General features: G+C 46.0%; 1 protein-coding gene and 1 non-coding gene across 2 annotated transcripts; both read right to left on the bottom strand.

The window, feature by feature from the left end:
• Positions 1 to 1,786: 1,786 nt before the first annotated feature.
• Positions 1,787 to 6,692, bottom strand: RBMX (RNA binding motif protein X-linked). The gene is made up of 9 exons (XM_072125476.1): positions 6,549 to 6,692; positions 4,610 to 4,726; positions 4,317 to 4,423; positions 3,879 to 4,005; positions 3,465 to 3,584; positions 3,263 to 3,386; positions 3,059 to 3,184; positions 2,887 to 2,969; positions 1,787 to 2,411 (listed from the first exon to the last, which is right to left on the bottom strand). The coding sequence occupies exons 2-9, from the start codon at positions 4,716 to 4,718 to the stop codon at positions 2,104 to 2,106; spliced, it is 1,104 nt and encodes a 367-aa protein (XP_071981577.1). The 5' UTR covers positions 4,719 to 4,726; positions 6,549 to 6,692; the 3' UTR covers positions 1,787 to 2,103.
• LOC140101505 (small nucleolar RNA SNORD61) lies at positions 4,494 to 4,563 on the bottom strand. The gene has a single exon (XR_011850101.1). It is a non-coding gene; the product is annotated as a small nucleolar RNA SNORD61 (small nucleolar RNA).
• Positions 6,693 to 24,001: the final 17,309 nt, after the last annotated feature.

The following is a 24,001-nucleotide window of genomic DNA, read 5'->3' on the forward strand; positions in this document are numbered from 1 at the left end:
TGAGCACCAGAAGGAAGTTGTCCTCAAGACAACATTTGCTAGTCTCTGTTTTCAGCTATATCCCCAAGCATAATAAAAGGGTCAACCTTCCTATTCTCCTGGTTCATCAGGGACGGCCATTTACGGTTATAAAAGCTTTATCAATCAGTGGTAAAGTATTCATATGCTTTAGTTAATCTTCAGAAGGAAGAGTCACAGCTCATAATGCCTAGGGCACATTTGGCCAAGATGTATCCTAGATCTGATGAGTTATTCACATGCATTATAAGGTTAAGCCTATATGAATACTGAATTTACCAACACAAGTGCCAGATCTTTAGGTTTATGGCAGAAAATGTTCTTGTGCACAGAACATTTACCTTTCATTCCAAGTGAAACTCATATGTGGTAGAATGAGGATTATCACTCTTATTGTGGCAGGGAGACCACTTACCAAGCCTCCCCACATAGTCACACCTACACCAATCCAGTTGAGTTCTCTTCATTTCAACCAAAAAACTTTTCCATAGCATGTTGAACACCTGTAAAAGAAATAACACTAAGCATAGGGTCCACAACGGCAGAAGACACACAACACTGGTCATATGGCTCATACACTCATTTCCTTCAATAGTCCATTACCCTCAATGGACAAGCAAGTTTACCCTTTCCCATATTAAAGAATCTGCCTACTAAGAATCATACCTCAGTTTCCCTTGGAGCAAGTTGGTCTAGTCAAAAAACCCAATGCTCTCTGTGGATCTTCAGCCTGCAAAGAAAGCCATCATAAGAACCTGTTTGAAGGACACAGCCCCATTTCTACCCTCCAACCCTAACTTGTAGTTGCCAATTTTTGCAATGCCATCCAGTAGCCATTTGTTTGGAAAGGAACATTGGGATGACTTAAAAAGAACAGGTAGTTTCCTTTGCGCACTGCCATGTTAAGCTCAGGTTTTTGCAGATCTCCAGTATATTCAAGCTTCAAACGGCAAGAGTTGAAGTGTCAGCACATGTACATGTGGCAATAAGCTGCTGTTTTTTTGGGGGGGTTAGTTTATAAATCTAGATGTGTACTTTTTTGTTTGAACTTCCAAGTCTAGGGTTGAGTCAGCATTTCACTTCTAGGAATTAGTTTAAAGTGAAACGTCACTATTGAAAGTTGGGATCCATTTCCATACTAACCCAGGTTTTTTTTTTTTTTACTCCAAGCACAATATGGTTTGTATTTAGTTATCCAGCAGTGCCTTTCCAGGTTTAATTGTTCCATAATGTAAAGAACTCTGTACCATGAGACATATGCAGCGCAAGTTTTGACTTAGACTGAAAAACAAAAATTTGTTGTCTTTGCTTACCCTCAGCAGTTTCTCGGTTTACTGTGGAAACATTCACTTGTTTTAGGTTCATGTTCTTTTGAGGACACATCATTTGGTTCTTCTTTAGCCTTTAGAGTCAAATCCTTTAAAAGTGACACTACAGATTTGCAAACACATTGAAACAGTAAAAGTACATATTGTTTGGAAGCTTCTTTGAATGGACTATTTGTTAACCGTGTGTCAAAATTCATTAGAGTGGGTGTGCTACGAGTCCATTGGGTTTGAAAACTGGTTGGAAAGCTTGGGATGCATTATCCAGGTTTAAAGTATTAATTCTCAAGATCCATGTACACCTGTTTCCCATACATTGGAGATTCATTTGTTGTGTGAGCAGCACTCATTTACAATTACAAAGAAGCTGCATTATTTCTGATTTAGTTGTTTTTCCATCGCAATTGGTGTGTGTTCGGTTATATGAAATAAGTTGGAGCATGTGGCGTTTCACTGAAACCTTTACTTTTTGAAAAGCTTACAACACTAAATACACAACTTACACTACACATTGTACATTTCAGAAAAAGGCTAACAAAATGTGAAGGTTAAGCATTTCAACTTCCTCAAATGAACATAAGCTTCATGGTAGGAGGGGGGAAATAAAGAAAAAAACTTACAGGTAAAAAAGGAAAAAAAGATAAATTAAAAAAAACAAAACCAACTCCGTTATGTAGTCTGCTGGTGGTGGAGGCAGAGCATATGCCACATTGTCACTGAATAAAATGTCTTTGGTCCATGTTTTAGGATTGGTTTTACTTTAGTATCTGCTTCTGCCACCTCCTCTATCGGATCTGCTTCCACCTCGGCCACCACCACGGGGGACACCCCGGCTTGAGCTGCTGTATGAATCACGTGGAGGTGGATAGCCTCTATCCATTGGTGGCGGCAAGCCACGTTCTTGTCTGCCAACTCTGTCCCGTCCGCTTGAGTAGAGATCATTTCTGCTGCTTGAGTAACTGTCTCTGCCTCCATATCCATCTCGGCTGCTGCTGTAATCATCATAGCGACTGCTTCCACCATATGATGGAGGGGGCCCTCTTGCAGGTGGGGCACTACGTGAGTTACCTGCAGGGTTAATGGTCAGGTAATAGGGCAACACTGAGTTATATATGACATTGCAATTTGATATTTGCAGCTTATTTTTACGTTTGCTTGTACTTTTAGTAGATTTTTTTGTTTTGGCATAGTCTGCCTTGTGCAATTCTATTGATTAGGAGTGAATGAGAAGGATATAACCTACAAAGGTGGAATATAATAAAGGCACACTTAAATCTCATCTGACTTGGGTACAGATCTCCAGAGCAGCAGCTTAGATTGCAGATTATGCCACATGATATCCATGGAGTTGCGTTTGCTTCACTGGGATTTTTTTTTTTTATCTTGCTGTAGTACATATTAGTATTCCACGTATGGGAGTGTATAATTTGTCTCTGCCCCAAAGACAGACTAGTATTTCATTTTTTGTTTGTTTAGTTTTATCTTCAGCATGGGGAAAATATGTATCCTGAAAGACAGAGCAATTTGCAACAAGACTCCTTACCATAAGGCTCATACGAGTCCCTGTATGAACTACTAGGATGATCCGAATAGTCCCGGTCACGACCACCATATCCATCGCGATCACTAAATGGAAGAGTAGCATTTAATAAATGGAATTCATTACACATTTACATTGTGTAGTTTGCACCTAAACACATTACGCATGTACATACCCATAGCCTCTGGAGCCATAGTCATCACGGGAACTTGAGTGGCCATAGTCCCGATAGGCATAATCCCTTGGAGGTGGTGCATAATCTCTAGAGTCCCTGGAGCTTCCATAATCTCTGCCAGAGTAACTGGAAATATATATTCATAAGTCACTTCACCAATAACCAACAGTGAGCTCACCAGCATACACAGATGTAAACACTTACCCATCATATCTGTCTTTCCCACTATAGCCATCATCTCTTGGTGACAAGTAGACATCTCTACGAGACGGCATCGGTTCCCTACGTGGAGGTCCTCCATAGCCATCTCTTTCACGCGACAGTGGAGCTGTGAATAGATAAGATTGTCAGAACCCACAACCAAAAAATGGATACATTATTGATTCAAGACAAAGTGAACACCTACCTCTTCCACCCAAGCTACTGCTGCGTACAGGACCAGATGGTGCAGACCTTTTTGGTGGTGGACCCCCACTCCTGGGTGGAGGGCCTCTCTTAAGAGGCATTTGTCCTCTTGAAGAACCACCTAAAAATAAATAAATGCCTTTAGACTACAAAACAAGTATGTTGCGCAAGTTTATCCAAGAAGCCAACAAGCAAGTTGTGAAGCAGATGCTGCCCAATTTTACTCTCCTGGCTAAAGTCAGTCAACAGCAGAAAGGATACTAGCAAAACAAATTATGTAAAAGTAACATTTTGTAAATGTTCAGCAGCTCAAAGTCTCTGAAGAAATGCAAGTTCTCATAGCAATTTAAATCTATTACGATAGAAGGCCAATTATGTTAGAATTATGTCATGACCCCCCAATATTGTCCATTACCTCCTCTTGAACCTCTAAGACCTCTTGGTGGGCCTCTGCTTTTAGGAGGAGGTGGGCCTCTCCGGCTGTCTGCTCCAAAAGTTGGCTTTATAGCTTGTTCAACTTTGATTGGCTTCCCATCTAAAGCCTGAAAAAGTAGAAACAGATGTCAGACTATGCATATGGATAAAGATCTAAAGCAAGGTTAAGATCTGGCTATAAAAATGGCAGATGTAAGCACATTATGAGAAATGCTAAATATTTCCAAAAGACATGGAGATTACTGTAAATGTCCTAAGGGTTGCTGTAAAAGTCAAAAATCCAGTATTCAGTCTGCCAAAAGCCCTCAACTCAATAGCTTGAAGGTAGTGCCGAAAAGGCAGAAGAGTGGCAACTGCAGCCCAACAACTATATCTATTGCCAAACAATAGTGGACGTTCTTGTTAACCCACAACATACCTTCCCATTCAGTTCCCTGGCTGCATCCTTGGCATCTGCCGGACTCTCAAAAGTGACAAAGGCAAAACCTCTGGATTTGTTAGTTTCCCGATCTTTCATCAGAAGAACTATGGAATAGAAAGCTCATGTTAAAACCATCTATAAGGAAACTTTATCACATTTATAACATTTAGACAAACGCTCAGAACTTCTTAGAGGACAAAAAGGCTTTATCAGTAGTGATCAATGCCAGAGTTTTCGTCATTGCGCTCACTCGCTACAACAAGCTAAACAGGATACAGCACCAGGCTTACCTTCTACAATGCGCCCATATTTTCCAAAGATGCCTTCCAAAGCCTTCTCAGTGGTCTCCAGGTTCAAACCACCAATGAAGAGTTTCCCAGGGCGATCTGCTTCATACATTTTCTAGCCTGAGGAGTTCAATATTGTACAAGTGAGTAAATGCAGTCACACTGATTGTAGTCACCAAACACACCACTCACTGCATCACACATGGTTAGCCTGTCACTGGGAAGCTCCCTTAGCATTGTGGGCTGGTTCATCATTTGGCACAGGAGTCCATGTTAAAACCCTCGTCTCCAGCCTGCCGCTGTTCATCCAGTCCCTAAGCTATGACCACTCTGAACAGTGCATATTGCCTGCCATGTGATGCCAAGGAAGTTCAGTGGGAACTGGGAGCAGTTATTTTATTAGGTTTTCCAGGAACTCTGAAAAGTCCCTTTTGGGGCCACGTGCTTCCCCTGCTCTGGCTGCCACATGACACCAGGACTTCCGCACCCATGGGGGATGTCACAGGACATGCTTTATAAATTCTGTCCCCACCCCTTCCAACTGTTAGGCATTTATTTTACAATGTACAGGAAAAGCCCAGATTGTCACGGCTACCCTGCAGAGGAGTTCTAAAACTTAGAAGCCCTGTGAAAAGCCCATACATAAAATTTAATTTCAATGGACAATCCATTACAAAAAAAGTTACAGGATTTTGATAGCAATTACTCAGATATCTGCTTGTCCTCAGTATGATACAAAGGAGAGGACAGACAGGAAGTCCACCCTTTGTGCTGTCAGTAGTTTCCACCCCCTCCTATACATTGACCCTGATGGACAACAACAGGTGATAAGTGAGGATCCCAGACTACGATACAACTCAGGGACAATGCTAAGTTTGGAAGGGAGCTGGATCATTCAAAGGAAATCCAACATCAAGATTCATCACGATAAACCATGGGCACTTACTTGGATCCAGGCACAGGGATTGTGGTAATGTTATATTTGTTAACCATGGCCTCCCTCCTAAAGTCAACTTTTAAAGTTATGCTAGTGAGCCACAATGATTACCATGGCCCATTAGTGCTCCGCTTTCACAGGTTATTACAGTCTCCCTCCCTCTGCCTGGAGTAATCTCACTGCAGAATAGGGGTGGGGGCAAATGTGCTCCTGCACAGTGTAACATCCTCTAAAGCTGGGAGTCGCCAGAGCCCATGTCTCATTAACATATGTTGATTTTAGGAGAAGATAATTGATAAAAAAAAAAAATGAAGATTACCACAGTCAGTGTCTATGAGTAAGTGTCCCTAGTTTATCATAATGGATTTAAATGCGTGATTTTCTTTAAGAATCTTCTTTATAAGAAGCACAGTACAGGCTGTAACTTCTATGAGGATGGATCAGATGAGCAGCAAGGTTTGCACCGCCTCAGTCATACACAAGGCTGCACAACGACCGGCTCTTTGTGTGAGGAGATGAAAGGGTCAATACCGTCACGTGACCGGCGCCTAAGGGCACATGGCGGGAGGGTCAAGAGATGATCCCGTTAGTAAGACACAACATACTTGCAGGCACCAGTAACAATCCATGTGGATAACTATACCGGCGTATAACGAGACCAGACGCACAGTAATAGCGCAAGATGGCGGCGCTCACCTCACGAGCGGGAAAATGGCCAGCACGCCGGGGAAGACGGCGCCCAGGCTTACAGCTCCGGACCCGCACGCAGACACCGTGCGTGAAGTAATGGCGCCCAGAGCGATAACCTCCGCCCGCACAGGACGAAGCAGAGGCGCCAGTATGGTCACCGCGCTCCGTCACAAAATGGCGTCTGGACGGCGCAAGAAGACCCCCGCAGCGTCCCCTGACCAGGAGAGAGCACGCCCGCCATGATACCCACACACACACACACACACACACACACACACACACACACACACACGAGGCCCCGGGGCCCTCACTTACCGGCTCGTACACTCCTCCCTCACAGAGATCCTCAAGGAAAATGACCGCGGACAAAGACGGTGGGCCACTTTAAATAGGAGTGACGTCACCAAGCCAAAGCGAGGCTCCGGGCACCCGGATGTTCTGTGAGGCGAATAGAAGAAGGTCACGTCCAGACGTCACATGACGCCCCGGCGCTTAGCGCTGTGATTGGCTGGATGGTGTATAGTATTGTGTGAATGAGGGACGTGTGAGGGGAGGGAGAGCTCCATGTTATTGGCGGGTACAGCCCGGGCCTCACCCGCCTCATACCTCACATTACTGACAGCAAAACCTACACAGTATAAGGCAAGATACACAAGTGGCGTTTTTTACGCGTTTTTGTTGCGGGTTCGACCCTACGAATGGAAACCTTCTGCTTATAGGAAATCTACCAGGTGTTAACCCAGGGACACTTACTCATAGATCCCGGCCCTGTGACCAGGACTGTGGAGTCAGAGTTGTGATAAAATAGACTGACTTCAACTCCACATATAATAAATTGTAAAAATGATGACATTTCCTTCAAATGTCTGTTCTTTTCCTGATCTAAGGGCGCGTTCACACGTTCCGCTAGCCTCACGTTCATAACGCGATGCTAGCGCACAGGGGGCGGGGCTCGGGCCGATAGTATATGTGTTTCCCAGGGTTGAGCAACATTTATTGGTCCAGGAAGGCCGGTGACACGTCACGTTTTTGATAGGTTTTGTAATATAGTTTTTGCATCCTTCAGTGCGCGTTCACACGTTACGTTTTGGTTGCGTTTTCATTGAGTTTGAAACGCATATACAACAGCTGATGAGAGGTGATTTGCCTAATTACAATGTTGACAGAACGCATGCGTTATCGCTTTGTTAACGCGTGCATTAACACCGCATTTACGATGCGTTTTGTAAACGGAAATGTTAACAGTGATGTAATTAGGCAAATCACCTCTCCTCGGCTGTTGTATATGCGTTTCAAACGCAATGAAAATGCAGGTCAACACGCAACGTGTGAACACGCCCCGAAATATTGCATCTTATTTGCATATTGTTTTTTTCAATGGGTTTTAGGTTAAAGTGTCTTAACTTGGCGTTTTCTCCCTTGCATTTTTTTTTTGTCTGCGGTTTATGAGGTGCGTTTTCATTGTGTTTTTAAAATCAGTTGCATTTTTGAAAACGCATGCGTCTGTGGTCTACTTTTTATAACGTGATTAGGCCGCGGTCACACGTACCGCTAGGCGTCTGTCATAACGCGACGCTAGCGCACAGGGGGAGGTCCTCGGCCCGAACGCACATGCATTTCCAGGGAAACGCATGAGATTGTTAAGCCGAGGACTTCCCCCTGTGCACTAGCGTCGCGTTATGAACGGACGCCTAGCGGTACGTGTGATCGCACCCTCAGAGAGGACTCCATGTATCTTCCTGCAGTCCCAGACAGCCCAGGACTTGCTGTGCCCAGAGCTATTTTAAAGTGACAGCTCTACCTGGGACTATCTCCTGCTTTATTGGTGTCCTCGCTGCTGGTATCAATGAAAACTGTGACAGAGAAGGGAGTATAAATCACAAATTAAATTTCTGTGATGGCACTCTGCGATAAATTAGTTGGTCTTTGTTGTAGTTTAGGCATTCGGTCTCTAAAAGGTTCGCCATCACTGCACTAGAGCATAAAACTATTAATAATGGAGACCCCAGAGCAGACAAATACTGGGGACCCCTCGTGCATAAAACTATTAATACTAGAGACCCTCAAAGCAGATAATACTGGGGACCCCTAGTGCACAAAACTATTAATAATGGAGACCCCAGAGCAGACAAATACTGAAGACCCCATAGTCAATAATTATACCGCTAAAGCATAAAACTACTAATACTTAAAGGAGTTTTCCCACAAAGGAAAGTTAGGCCCTATCCACTTGCTGATCAGTGGGGGTCTCAGTGCAGATCACGAAAACGAGGGGTCCCTCCTCAGACTAAATAACTTTTAAATGTTCTCAGGGTATCCTTGAAAACCCCTTTAAAACAGTAGCAGTACCACGCTGCTTCCCAGCCTAGTGATATCACATTTATCTGTATGTACCTTCATGTGAATAGGGCTAAGCTGAATTACCAAACATGGCCACTATATAAGTATAGCGCTATGCTTGGCGAGAATCAGATCTAAATATGACAGATCTGATATCATGAGGTTGAACCGACAATAGCTCCACACAGAAAACTCCTTTAATTCTCAAGATACTGTACATGACACAAGTTCTATAGACCACAGTGACGGAGGATTATCTGCAGCTGTGTATAGGGTCATGGTTGTGGAGAAGAGTAAAACCTATACTGGACGGTGCAGAATTAAGCATCGCCATCAAGGGCGTATGAAGACTGCCATAGGCCGTGGGCTGTATGAATATTATCGCCCCTACAAGTCTGGAATTTACTTCCTACATATGGTACTAGAATCAGCTTCTTGGGGAATGGAGGATGTGTTCCATCTGGCTGCTTCCAATCTGCGGTTTCAGGACCTTTGGAAGACCAAGATGTGTATTGAGAGCAGGAACCGTTGTACAAGGATTTCATAGGAGAAGGTCCTTCTTAGTATAACATTTGGTGGGTGTTTTGGGTGGCCATTGGCCCATTAGAAGGCTTGAGCCCCGGGCTACCACCCAAACCGTCTCTATTATAATCCACTTCTGATCACCATGAACAAGAGTACATTCTCATCCAACAAATTGTTCTTAGTGTGTAAATGACAGGTGTAATAATCCATGCACATGCTCCATTTAGATGATGCCAAAAATGTCTGCAATAAATCTGCCACATGTGAACATGCCCTTATATGTGTCATCAGGGTGTAATGTCACAATTTCGCACAGTACAAACCTGATACTGTATACTGTGATGTGGTTATATGGAGGGGGGAGTATTAGGTATAATAACAGTTTCAGTCTATGTTTGATGCAAGATACAAGAGGGTCACATTTGAAGAGCCCCTTTCTTATGCAGCTATGGGGCTGCATTATAATTATGGATCTTTCTTCAGTCTGGGTGTAGCCGCTGTTCACACCTTGCATACAAATGAGGGTGGGGAAAGATTCTGTTTTGATACAATTATGGGACCTGGTGAGGTCAAGAACAGGATGTCAGACAGCGGTGTGGACGTGTCACTATAACGAGCCTAATATCTCCAAACAAAGAGAATGGAAACTATAGGAGCAAGACAAAAGAAGTGACAACGTCACTACAAATACAAGAGCCTGGACGAAGACGCTCAATAAAATCTGCATAATGTAAGATGGTCATTTGTCTTACAGCATCATTTAGGCCGCGGTCACACGATCCGCTAGGCGTCCGTTCATAACGCGACACTAGCGCACAGGGGGCGGTCCTCGGCCCGAACGCACATGCGTTAACAGGGAAACGCATGCGATCGGCTTATCAATCGCATGCGTTTCCCTGTTAACGCATGTGCGGTCGGGCCGAGGACCGCCCCCTCTGCGCTAGCGTCGCGTTATGAACGGACGCCTAGCGGATCGTGTGACCGCGGCCTTACACTTTCACCCCTAACAAAGTTCCTCAGTTAGGCCAGAATGGGATTGTGCTTTCCTTGGTTTGGAAAACTTGGTCACTCTGATCCTGTAGAATAGTCAAAAGGGAATGTTTAAGTGTAATGTTGTTTTTTACCCCTTCCCGCTCCTCTACATTTTTGCGTTTCCATATTTTGCTCCCCTATTTTAGAAATACGTAACTTTTTTAATTTTCTGTGTACAAAACGTTTTGAGGCCAGTTTTCTGCATAAGAAATTGTACTTCCTAGTGGTGATATTTCATATTCCATGCCCTGTTGTCAGGCTTGCAGGTGTGGATCCTCTGGACCACTGCAGACGATGACACAAGCCACTTCCTGGGACCGGAGTCTAAGTGGTACCCGGTTTTCATCAGAGCCCGCCGCAAAGCGGGTTAGACAAGCTGCGGCGTGGTACCGTCAGGTCGTTCCTCAGGCGTGACTTGTCTGCAGTGGCGGCCAAGGTCGAGGTACAGCAACAGGAGATCCAAGCAGGAGGGTACAGGAACACAGCACACAGGACAGCAACATGGAGAAACACTGGTACACGGGAACACGGAGGGACTCAGGTAACAGTGGAACACAGAGGGACTCAGGAATGCAGGAGACCCAGGAATCGCAGGCAGATCTGGCAGGGAGAGATGGGAGAGGCAGATATAAATAGCCTCATGGGAAATGGCCAGCGCCAATTAATGGTGTGCTGGCCCTTTAAATTTTCTAAAGCAGGGACGCGCACACACGGAGCGAGGCCGGGACTCGGTAGCGGGGAGAGGTAAGCAGCGCTGACGCTGAGCCTGTGGGGAGCAAGAGGCACGGGTGACCCCGCGACCCACGATAAGGGTCGCGGGACCACCCGTGACAGTACCCCCCCCACTTCGGCCCTCCCCTCTTCTTGGGCTGGAGAAATCTCTGCAGAAGATCGCGGTCCAGGATATTGTCCTCCGGCTCCCATGACCTCTCTTCCGGACCGAACCCCTTCCAGTTGACTAAGAAGAACCGCTTCCCCCTTAGCGTCTTCACATCAAGGATGTCCTTTACCTCATAGGTGTCGGTGGAGTCAGCCACAGGAGTGGGAGGAGGTACTTGCCGGGAGAAGCGATTTAGGATGACAGGCTTGAGCAGGGAAACATGGAAGGAGTTCGGGATGCGCACGGTGGGAGGAAGGTGCGACTTGTAGGATACCGGATTAATACGGGCCAGGACCTCGAAAGGACCCAAGAAACGAGGACCGAGCTTGTACTCGGGTATCTTCAGCCGGATGTACCTGGAAGATAACCAGACCTTGTCCCCAGGAAAGAAGACGGGAGGAGGTCTGCGTCTCTTGACGGCCTGGATTTTGGTGCGAGCAGAGGCCCGAAGTAGAGATAGACGAGTCTGTCTCCAGACAGAACTGTGGTCCTGCACCAATTCTTCCACCGCAGGAACATCTGAGTGAACTGAGAGAGGGAGTGGTGGGCGTGGAATTCTTCCATAGACAACAAAGAATGGAGCTGCGCCAGCAGATTCTGAATCCAGAGAGTTATAGGAGAACTTTTGCCCAGGGCAACAAAGTGGAGCAGTCATCCTAACGGGCAGAGTCAAAATGGCGAAGGTAGAGAGACATCTTCGAAAACCGGTCTGTCACCACCCAGATGACGGTATTGCCCAAGGAGGATGGAAGGTCCGTGACAAAGTCCATAGCTATGTGTGACCACGGGCCACTGGGTATCGGCAACGAGAAGGCTTATTACGAGCACAGGAGGTGCAGGGTCCCACAAAGTCCCGAACATCTTTGACCAAGTCTGGCCACCAGTAGTAGTAGCGGGAAATGAGGGCCACGAAGCGTTGCATCCCAGGGTGCCCAGCCAGGCGGGAAGAATGTCCCCCAAACAAAATCCTCTTCCGCAGAGCAGGTTGGACATACGTCTTGCCAGGGGGAAGCTGCCGAAGATCCACAGGAGCGGCTGCAACCAACTGTTCCGGAGAGATGATATGCTGAGGAACCGGCTCTTCTACAACAACATATTCTTCTCTGCAGGTCGGAAGTGGATCATCAAGTTGAAGCGTGAGAAGAATAGTGACCAACGGGCTTTCCTGGGGTTAAGACGTTGGGCTGTCTGGAGGTAGGAGAGGTTCTTATGATCTGTGTAAACACAGACTGGATAGCGAGCTCCCTCCAAAAGATATTGCCATTCTTCCAGGGCAAGCTTGATAGCCAAAAGCTCCTTATCTCCAATAGAGTAGTTCTTCTCTGCAGGAGAAAAAGTTATGGAAAAGAAGCCACACGTGAGTGTTCGGCCCCTGGGCCCCTTCTGGGTAAGCACAGCCCCTGCACCAACAGAAGATGCGTCCACCTCCAGGATAAAAGGCTTCTCCGTATCTGGTCTAGAGAGAACCAGAGCTGTGGCAAAGGCGGACTTCAACTTTGCAAAGGCCTCTTCAGCTGCAGGAGGCCAAAGGTGTGAATTAGCGCCTTTCCTGGTGAGTGCCACGATGGGAGCGACTAGAGTAGAAAAATGTGGAATAAACTGTCGGTAGTAGTTTGCGAACCCCAGGAACCTCTGGATAGCGCGAAGGCCCTCTGGACGTAGGCACTGCAGAACGGCAGATAATTTGGTAGGATCCACCTGGAAACCTTTTTCGGAGATGATGTAGCCAAGAAAAGGTAGACTCCGTTGATGGAAGAGACACTTCTCGAGCTTGGCATGGAGACGATTAGCCCGAAGGCGGGCAAGGACTTGCTGTACGTGAGACTTATGGGTCTTTAGGTCTGGAGAGATTGCCAAGATGTCAAATAGGTAGATCACTACACAAGTAAACAGAAGGTCTCTGAAGATGTCGTTGACAAACTCTTGGAAGACAGCTGGAGCATTGCACAGTCCAAATGGCATCACAAGGTACTCAAAATGACCATCTCGGGTGTTAAATGCTGTCTTCCATTCGTCTCCCTTGCGGATACGAATGAGATTGTAGGCCCCGCGAAGGTCCAGCTTAGAGAAAATCTTGGAACCGCGCAGGCGGTCAAACAATTCTGTGATCAGTGGCAGAGGGTAGCGGTTTTTAACCGTGATCTTATTAAGTCCACGATAATCAATACAAGGACGCAAGGAGCCGTCCTTCTTGGTAACAAAGAAGAATCCTGTGCCCACAGAAGAGGAGGATTTCCGTATGAAACCTCTTTGCAAGTTCTCCTTGATATACTCCGTCATGGCTGCGGAGACTTGGATCTGGTGGATCACTATGGTAGCGAGGTATGGCTTGCTGGGAGACGGAACCTCGGCTGGATCCATGGCCGGATCTTACTGTCAGGTTTGCAGGTGTGGATCCTCTGGACCACTGCAGACGATGACACAAGCCACTACCTGGGACCGGAGTCTAAGTGGTACTCGGTTTTCACCAGAGCCTGCCGCAAAGCGGGTTAGACAAGCTGCCACCATGTCGTTCCTCAGGTGTGACTTGTCTGCATTGGCGGCCAAGGTAGAAGTACAGAGACGGCAGACAATCTTGTGGTCAAAGTCCAGGCACAAGGTTAGGGCAGGCGGCAGGGATGCAACGTCAGAGTCCGGTCCGGGGTCAGCAACAGGAGGTCCAAGCAGAAGGGTATGGGAACACAGCACACAAGACACAGAAACGCAGGAATCGCAGGCAAATCGCAGAATAGCTTTCTCTCAGGCTGTGAGGCACAAAGATCCGGCAGGGTGAGATGGGAGAGGCAGATATAAATAGCCTCATGGGAAATGGCGAGCGCCAATTATTGGCGCGCTGGCCCTTTAAATGTTCTAAAGCTGACGTGCACCCGCCCTAAGGCACAGGGACGTGCGCACACGGAGCGAGGTCGGGACTCGGGAGAGGTAAGCAGCGCTGACGCTGCGCCTGCGGGAAGCGAGAGGCACGGGTGACCCCGCGACCCACGATATGGGTCCACCCGTGCCACCTGTACTGGGAAACTGGAAAAAATATCAAAATGCAGTGAAATTGACCATTTTTTGTGGACTTGGTTTTTATTATGCACTCTAATCAGGGACACTTACTCATAGATAGGCCCCGTGACTACGGTAATCTTATTTGTTATCAATGGCCTCCTTCCTTCTACAATCAACTTTGAAAATTATGCTAATGAGTCTGAAGGGCTCATATAGCAACACAGCGACCTATACAAAATAAATCTATTTCATTATTTTAAAGCCAGCTGTTTTTTTGTCTTTCCCTGCTTTGAACACTACAGGTCTCATTGAAATTCTAGAATTTAAACTTATTATAAAAAATAATGATTGAATAACTGATAGTGCAAATCGATGCAAAGACTATTTGTCATTCATGGAAAACAATATTAAAGATAAGATGGAAAGGAGTCTTCCATTTGCCTTCCATTACTTCAGACTGAAAGAAAAACTATCCGCTCAAATAACCGAAGGCCTAAAGGAAGATGTAAAAGCAGAACGAGCAGACAGTATTATAAGTCCACTAACATTAATGGGGATAATGAGATGTGTTCGTCATCCATTATTAAAGTTTAAAAACAGAATTGCTAATTAGAAGTCTGAACGCAGATGTCAACTGGTTCTAACAATTATTGGGGACACAGTAAGAGGTCTGCACGACCAATTTCCTTGCTGAAACTTCCTCTGTGAGATTTACATCAGGCAGAGCTAGGGGGAAAGTGCTCTGGGAGTGGAGGGGGAGGGGTGTAACAGTATGTGAATCTGTTACATTTGGCTCCGGGAACCACCCCGGTAGAATTTTAGCATAATTTTAAAGGTTGATTTTAAAAAGAAGACGGCCACTCTATTTATAAACGCAGCGCTAGCAACAGCCTAATAGGCTTAAAGCCACTACAAGTTAACTCCTCTCGTCATTTCAGCTGTAACCAGGAACAACACTTGGATGAATTTGTCACACCAGGCGCGTTTATGGGGCAGAGACTAAAAGGAGGATTCACGTGCTATCGTTTGTGAAATAGAGTCATCACTTATTCATAAGTATCCTTAGCCAGGATCACCAAGTTGCTTTGCTGCTTTCACACTGCATTTCCTTCAGGTTTTTCCTGGAAAAAGGCTCTCCTGGCCATTGACTGTTCAAGGATGGCCTGGCCTCATACACTTCAACAGAGCTGTGCCGCACTATGTTAAGCAACTTGCGGGCAAATTCTTAAGAAAATATGCAACTTGAATAAAGAGAAATCTTAATTTTATTGCCATTTACAAATGAGCATCTAGCTTACCCATGGGTGTGAATGCCAGACCCAATTTCACAGGGGAATCAGGGCTCTTTCAATCATGGCTGTAATAGATTGTGGGCGGGGAACTTGGGTATGGTGCACTAAAATTTTCATTAGTATAACAATGAAAATCAATATTTGTCTAAATTCCCAAATGCACTTGTTCAGGATTGCCGTAGTTTTTGTGTCTTTTGTACTTGCATTTGTTCTCATGCTAATGTATGTGAACCCCTTATTGAATGTACAGAACCATGGAATGAATAGTAATAAATAATAATCCAAATACCAAGGAAGAGACTAATCTGTAATATAATGCCACCCCTGTATAGTCGTAAAAAATGTAACTTCCCGTCTTCTCATCATTTAACTCCAATTATATTCTATGATACATGAGTGATCCAAACCCCAAAACATGGCTGCAAAAATGGAATTCATTTTTTTCAAACGTTAAAGGTCATCTACCATCAGATTAGATGTGATGTGAATCACTCACCACGCCCCCACCAACCCCCGTCCCGTGCCCATTTGCAATAAGCTTCTTTTATTGTATCTTAAGAAGGCTAATTTTTGTCAAAATTGTAGATGTGCATGTCAGGAACCAGGGACAGTGGACCCACTGGACCACCGCAGACTATGATGTAAAGGCGACATCTGGGAGCGGAGTCTAAGTGGTACCTGGTTTTCACCAGTGCCCGCCGCAAAGTTGGTTGGACTTGCTGCGTCGTGGTACCACCAGGCACCTGTGGTCGGTGACAGGCAGGAGGTCGAGACAGGCAGCAAAGGATCAGAGTCGGGGACGTAGCGGTAGGTCAAGAAGCGGTTCAAGATGACTGGCATTAGGAGAGATACATGGAAGGAGTTCAGGATTTGCATAGTGGGAGGAAGGCAGAGCTTGTACGCCACAGGATTAATGCGCTGTAACACCTCAAACGGACCCAGGAAACGTGGGCCCAGTTTGTAACTGGGGATCTTCAGCCGGACATACCTGGAGGACAGCCACACTTTGTCTCCAGGAGAGAAGATGGGAGGAGGCCTGTGTTTCTTGTCGGCCTAGGTCTTGGTTCAAGCAGATGCCTCTAGCAAGGAAAGTCAAGTCTGGACACAGCTGGAACATCCGAGGGCACAGAAAGAGGAGGGCGTGGGTGCTGTCCATAGACACTGAAAAAGGGAGCAGAGCCGGCACACTCAGACTCCAAGGAGTTGTAGGAAAACTCTGCAGCAGGAAGGACCAGTCGTACTGTTGAGCAGAGACAAAGTGGCAAAGGTAACAGCCCAGAGTCTGAGTGACTCTCTCAACAACTCCATTAGACTAAGGATTATATGCAAAAGAAAAATCCAGCTTAACTTGTAATTGACTACACAACGACCGCCAGAACTTGGAAACAAACTGGACCCCACATTCTGAGACAATTTGCAGAGATGAAGCTGGAAGAAGTGTAGGAAGAACAGGGCAGTAAAGCGTGGAGCTGATGGCAGGCCACAAAAGGAACAAAGTGGGACATCTTGGAGAACCGGTCATCTACCATCCAGATAACGGTATTACCAAAGGAAGATGGAAGGTCCGTAATAAAGTCCATAGCCACATGAGTCCATGGGCAACGGCAAAAGAAGACCGACAGGCTTGAGACGAGATGGCTTGTTTCGGGCACAAGAAGTGCAGGAGCCCACAAAATCCTGTACATCCTTGACCAGATCAGGTCACAAGTAGAAACAGGAAATGAGGGCGACAGATCGTTGCACCCGAGGGTGCCAGCCACACTTGATCAATGTCCCCAAGTTAGTATCGCTTTCCGCAAGAGCAGGTCGGACGTAGGTCTTGCCAGGAGCAAGCTGCTGTAGGTCCACTGAAGCAGCAACAACCAGTCGCTCAGGAGAAATGACATGCTGAGGAGCCGATTCTTCCCCAAGAACATCAGAGGCATTAGAGAGGGCATCAGGCTTGACGTTCTTCTCTTCCGGGCGGAAGTGGATTAGGAAATTGAAACAGGAAAAGAAGAGTGACCAGCGAGCTTGTGGCGGATTGAGCCGCTGAACAGTCTGGAGATAGAGGACTTTTTGAAGGCAAGTTTTATGGCTAGTAGCTCTCCATCCCCTATGGAGTAATTCCTCTTTGCAGAGGAGAAAATCTTAGAGAAGAACCCACAAGTGCGAGTTCGGCCCTTGGGCCCTTTCTGGGTAAGCACTACTCCAGCTCCTACTGAGGAATGGCTTCTCCGTATCAGGCCATGTGAGAACTGGGGCAAAGGCAGACCTTAGTTTAGAGAAAGCTTCTTCAGTCGCCGGGGGCCAGAGTTTAGGATTGGCTTTTGTCTTGGTCAGCGCCACAATGAGAGATACAAGGGAGGAAGTAGGGAGATACAAGTGTGGTATAAACGGCCAGTAGTAATTGGCGAAGCCTAGGAATCTCTGTATAGCACAAAGTCCTACTGGGCAAGGCCACTGGAGAACCGCAGACAACTTAGTGGGGTCCATCTGTAGGCAGAGATGATGTACCTGAGGAACAGAAGGCTCTTCTGGTGGAACTGTCATTTCTCGAATATGGCATAAAGGTGATTGGCCCTTAGACTTATGAAGACTTGCCGTATGTGGGACTGGTGGAACTCAAGATCCGTAGAGAACACCGGGATATCATCGAGACAGGTATATAGCAAGTCTCTGAAAACGTCGTTGACGAACTCCTGAAAAAAAGCTGGTGTGTTACCAAACGGCATGAGTCCAAACGGCATGACCAGATACTCAAAGTGCCCATCACGAGTATTGAAGGCGGCCTTCCACTCATCGCCTTCGGGGATACTGATGATGTTATATCAAAAAGTTCTGTGATCAACGGTAATGGGTAGCAGTTCTTCAGGGTGATCTTGTAAAGGTCGCAATAGTCTATGCATGGATAGAGTGACCCACCCTTTTTGGCCACAAAGAAGAACCCTGCACTGGAAGGTGAAGAGGGCTTGTGTATGAACCCCCTCTGCAGGTTCTCTTTCACATAGGCCGAAATGGCTGCGGTTTCAGGCATAGACAGTGGGTAGACCCGACCCCATGGAGGAGATGTGCCCGGCAGCAGGTCAATAGAACAGTCGTAGGGGCGATGCGGTGGCAGAGTCTCTGCTTACTTCTTTAAAAAAATGTTGGCAAAGTCCATATATGGAGCAGGAAGACCCACCAAAGGCTTGGAGGACATCGGAGAAGACACTGTGGAGATGGGACAAGATAGCTCCAAACAGCGTGACTGGCATTATAGTTCCCAGCAAAGAACTTCACCAGTCTGCCAGTTAAGCACTGGTGCGTAGCGATGCAACCACGGAACACCCCGAAGAATTGAAAACATGGACTGGGTTAGCACGTAAAATGAAAGTCTCTGCTTGTGCAAGGGCCCCTATTTGCAGGCATAGGGGTCCAGTTCGGTACCGGAATGGGTCGTAGAGTATCTGCGCACTGACAGCAGCTTCTCGAGACAAACCACAGGAAGATGGTACTGAGAAACCAGGGCAGCATCCAAAAAGCTTCCTGCAGAACCGGAATCCAAGAAGGCAGAGACTTGAAACTGATTACCTGTGCCGGAGCTGAGTAAGACAGGAATGTTCAGACATGGAGAAGCTTTGTTCTCACCCAGGGATGCTTCTCCCAAGAACCCTATGTGCATGCGTTTCCCAGACCGGAGGACAGAGTGGACAAGTCTGAAGGAAGTTTTCCGGGCTAGCATAATGGAGACAAAGGTTCTCCTGTCATCGCCTGGAACACTCCTGGGGAGTAAGCTGTGCTTCGGTTCCTCTGCAGCTGACACGGCAGGTGGCTGAAGAGGTCTTTGGAAGGCAGTAGCCAAGTGGGGGCAAACATTGGGCACTGACTTGCACTGTTCAAGATGTTGCTCCTCAGAGCGCTCCATAAACCGGATGTCTGAGTGGCCAGAGAAATAAGACCACTCAGAGTAGATGGCGGGTCACTTGCAGACAGTGCGTCTTTAACCTGTCCCTTTTTAAAAGTTGCGACCAGGGCTGCTTCATTCCAGGTTAGCTAAGAGTCCAGGTTACAGAACCGGCCCCCGTAATCACCAACAGATGAGTTCCCTTGAAGCAGGTTCAGCAGTGCGGTCTCAGCAGAAGACGTCCGTGCAGGTTCTCCACAGGTGCAACTTTGTCCGCGGTGGCAGCCAAGGATAGTACAGAGTCGTAAGGCAAAATTGTGGTCGGGGACAGGCAGGAGGTCTAGATAGGCAGCACAGGATCAGAGTCGGGGATGGTGCGGTAGGTCAGGACAGGCAGCATGGGATCAAAGTCAGTAATGGAACCGGAGTCACAACAGGAAATTGCACTATAGGCACAGAGCATGAGAAACAAGCTTTCTCGATGGCAACGAGGCACAAAGATCTGGCAGAGGACACAGGAAGGGGCTGAATATTTAACAGAATGGGTGGCAGGCCGGGGCCAATTATCGGCGCGCTGGCCCTTTAAATCTATGGAACGTGCACCCTAGGAGGCAGAGATGTACATGCCTGACCATCAGCGCTGGGTCGAGGCAAGGTGAGAGAGGCAGCTGGGTCTTGGGGAGTGGAAAGAAGCACCCCTGACAGTGCAAAGCACCTCAAGACGCCGCCGCAAACTAAATTATGCACACCTCAGTGTCTCCTGGCACCACCGATGGACCGCTATGAGAGCCACTGATTTGCAGATGAGTGTGCGTAGCTACCAGGAAGAGGTTACTTCCAAAAAATTGAGAAAAACGGATTACAAACCAGCCAAACGCATGCATTTTGCAATAAGTTTAAAAACGTACTGTGTGACTGCAAAACCTCTGTTAAATGAAGCTATTCATATTGAATAATTTACTGAGTGGTGATTCCACAGCTTCAGACTGTTTGGTTTCTGATGCGGTTTTTTAACGCGTGAGAAAAGAGCTCAAGCTGTGCATACAAAGCTTGTATTCCGCTTTGGATGACATGAGGTGGATCATAAATCCCATTTTTTTATACTTTATTAGAGCCAAAACCTACAACCCAGATGGATCAATGAATGAATCCTGTTCCATGGACGGTACTCCGTGCATCATAGTGATATACACTCACCGGCCACTTTATTAGGTACACCATGCTAGTAACGGGTTGGACCCTCTTTTGCTTTCAGAACTGCCTCAATTCTTCGTGGCATAGATTCAACAAGGTGCTGGAAGCATTCCTCAGAGATTTTGGTCCATATTGACATGATGGCATCACACAGTTGCCGCAGATTTGTCGGCCGCACATCCATGATGCGAATCTCCCGTTCCACCACATCCCAAAGATGCTCTATTGGATTGAGATCTGGTGACTGTGGAGGCCATTTGAGTACAGTGAACTCATTGTCATGTTCAAGAAACCAGTCTGAGATGATTCCAGCTTTATGACATGGCACATTATCCTGCTGAAAGTAGCCATCAGATGTTGGGTACATTGTGGTCATAAAGGGATGGACATGGTCAGCAACAATACTCAGGTAGGCTGTGGCGTTGCAACGATGCTCAATTGGTACCAAGGGGCCCAAAGAGTGCCAAGAAAATATTCCCCACACCATGACACCACCACCACCAGCCTGAACTGTGGATACAAGGCAGGATGGATCCATGCTTTGACGCCAAATTCTGACCCTACCATCCGAATGTTGCAGCAGAAATCGAGACTCATCAGACCAGGCAACGTTTTTCCAATCTTCTACTGTCCAATTTCAATGAGCTTGTGCAAATTGTAGCCTCAGTTTCCTGTTCTTAGCTGAAAGGAGTGGCACCCGGTGTGGTCTTCTGCTGCTGTAGCCCATCTGCCTCAAAGTTCGACGTACTGTGCGTTCAGAGATGATCTTCTGCCTACCTTGGTTGTAACTGGTGGCGATTTGAGTCACTGTTGCCTTTCTATCAGCTCAAACCAGTCTGCCCATTCTCCTCTGACAGCAACAAGGCATTTCCGCCCACAGAACTGCCGCTCACAGGATGTTTTTTCTTTTTCGGACCATTCTCTGTAAACCCTAGAGATGGTTGTGCGTGAAAATCCCAGTAGATCAGCAGTTTCTGAAATACTCAGACCAGCCCTTCTGGCACCAACAACCATGCCACGTTCAAAGGCACTCAAATCACCTTTCTTCCCCATACTGATGCTTGGTTTGAACTGCAGGAGATTGTCTTGACCATGTCTACATGCCTAAATGAACTGAGTTGCCGCCATGTGATTGGCTGATTAGAAATTAAGTGTTAACGAGCAGTTGGACAGGTGTACCTAATAAAGTGGCCGGTGAATGTATGATACAAGGAATCCTTGCTTACCCATTGAACAGTAATCGTGTAAAACAGTTTGGTGCTGTCCTTGCATCAAATATCGCTATATTACATGAGTCCTATCCATGGCACAGAAGGGTCTGTGAAGCAGGACACTGTACATTCCTTGATTCACTGTTCGACCTCAGCCATGGGCTTAAAGGGAACCTGTCACCACATTTGCACATATACAGCCAGTGACAGGTTCCTGTAGAGCTCTATTAACTAACTGCCCTTCTTCTTTTAGTTAAAATTTTTTCGCTTACATCCACATAAATCACCTTTTATCTTACATTACTTGGCATCAGTGGGGGGCATGTCCTGCTCGGACAGCCTCTCCCATCTAATCCTCCCCATGCCTTAGGGAAGTCAAAATCTGGTGACAGGTCCTCCTAAACCCCTTCCCGACGTGCGATGTAATCCCCCCCCCCCCCAGAACCCTCCTAAACCCCGTCCCGAAGGCAATAGAATTATTCAACCATACGGTGGTGAAAGCGAAGGACCAAGTCACACCCTCATTCCCCCTCCCCCCAAACCCTCTCCCCACCTCCTTAAAATAAGGTAGTAACTGTAATGTTATTTGTGTTGTTTATTTTGTGATAAACTGGTCATGCCTTACCTGGAGTAATGATGCACAAAACAATTTCCCAACGGGATTAATAAAGTTTTATTCTATTCTAATAGTACATCACTTGTCGCTGCGGGTGAATGGAGAGGGCTCACGAGCTGAGCCCTCTCCATATCCGGTAAGTCTTTGGTCTTGGTGAAGATGGTCGCTCCTTGTGACCTCATCGGGGGACCGGCAATCGGTCACCATAGCAGCCAAGGGTCTTCCGAAGTCCCAAGGCTATCTAGCACATTATGATGAATGAGGAGGTAAATTCCCATGTACTGCCATACATTAGTATGGCAGTATATGGTAGGATCAGTCATACAGCCTAGGGTTAAAGTACCCTAGGAGGTCTGAAAAATTGAAAAAAAAAAAAGTTCAAATCACCCCCCCCCTTTCCCTAGAACTGATATAAATAAAATAACAAATAAATAAACAGTAAAAATCATAAACATATTAGGTATCTGATCCATGTCCGAAAATGCCTGATATATCAAAATATAATAACGGTATTTCACTGTGTTTAACCCAGTAACGGAAAATAGCACCCGAAGTCCAAAAAGGCACTTTTTTTTGCCATTTTGAAAAATATGTAAAAAAATTCTTTAAAAAAGTCATCAAAAGGTCATACAGTCTTAAAAATGGTAGCATTGAAAACATCATCAAAAGTCACAAAAAAATGACACCACCCACAGCCTGTACACCAAAGTCTAAAAAAGTTATTAGTGCCAAAAAAAAAAATTTGGACAGGTTTTAATTCTTGTATGAAAAAATGATAAAAGCTGTATAAATTTAGTATCCCCGTGATCGTACCGACCCAATGAATAAAGTAAACATGTCATTTGTGGCACACAGTGAAAGCCCCAAAATACCAAGCCCACATGAAAATGGTGCAAGTGCATTTTTTCAACAATTTTACTGCATTTGGAATTTTTTTCCCGCTTCCCAGTACACGGCATGGAATATTAAATACCATCACTATAAAGTGCAATTTGATACACAGAAAACAAGCCATCACGGAGCTCTGTACATTAATAAAACATTTTTGAAGGTAAGGAGCGAAAAATGAAAACGGACAAAGCGAAAAAGGGCCTTGGCGGGAAGGAGCTGCATTATGCTGCAGATTCTTCACATAGAAAACCCAGGTGTGAGGGTGTCCCTGCATGGGTGTCCTATGCACACTTCTGCAGAAGGGATGTACCTCAGCAGTAACCCCGCACTTATTCCACAAGAATCAGAAACATCTTGCCATTGTCTTGCTTCTGATGTGTACACTGCCATGACTCACTGCGGAGCTCAATTTTTGCATTGCTAAGGTTGATTACAACCCAAAATCTGCAGGAATATGTGACATGTCACTTATTTGCTGCTGATGGAAAATCTGCAATGGAAAGGAATTGCTGCCGCACACCTTTTTTCTACCATGTGGTTATGGATTGCCATTAATCCTACCATGTTATGAAGCAGATTTACCACAAAATGCCACACAGCAAATCCACATCCAATATGAAACACATGAAACATGTGGAAAATGTATGTGTGTGTATATACCGATCAAAATTAGATTTTGTCCAAAATAATGTAATCTCCATTGATCAACATTTTCTGTTTTCTGTAAGGGGAACACCATGCCCCTAAAACAGCATTTTACCAAACTACCAAAGTACATCAACATAAAATCTTTATTTTGCAAAAAAAACCATGATGATCACCTAGAGAACAGAAAAAGATTATATAGGTAGTTCCATAGGTTTGTTCTTAAGATGAATTTGTATGTAAGTCAAAACTGCATATTTTATAATTGTAGATCCAGACAGAT

The sequence above is a fragment of the Engystomops pustulosus genome, chromosome 9 (assembly GCF_040894005.1).
Source record: "Engystomops pustulosus chromosome 9, aEngPut4.maternal, whole genome shotgun sequence".
Classification (NCBI taxonomy): domain Eukaryota; kingdom Metazoa; phylum Chordata; class Amphibia; order Anura; family Leptodactylidae; genus Engystomops; species Engystomops pustulosus.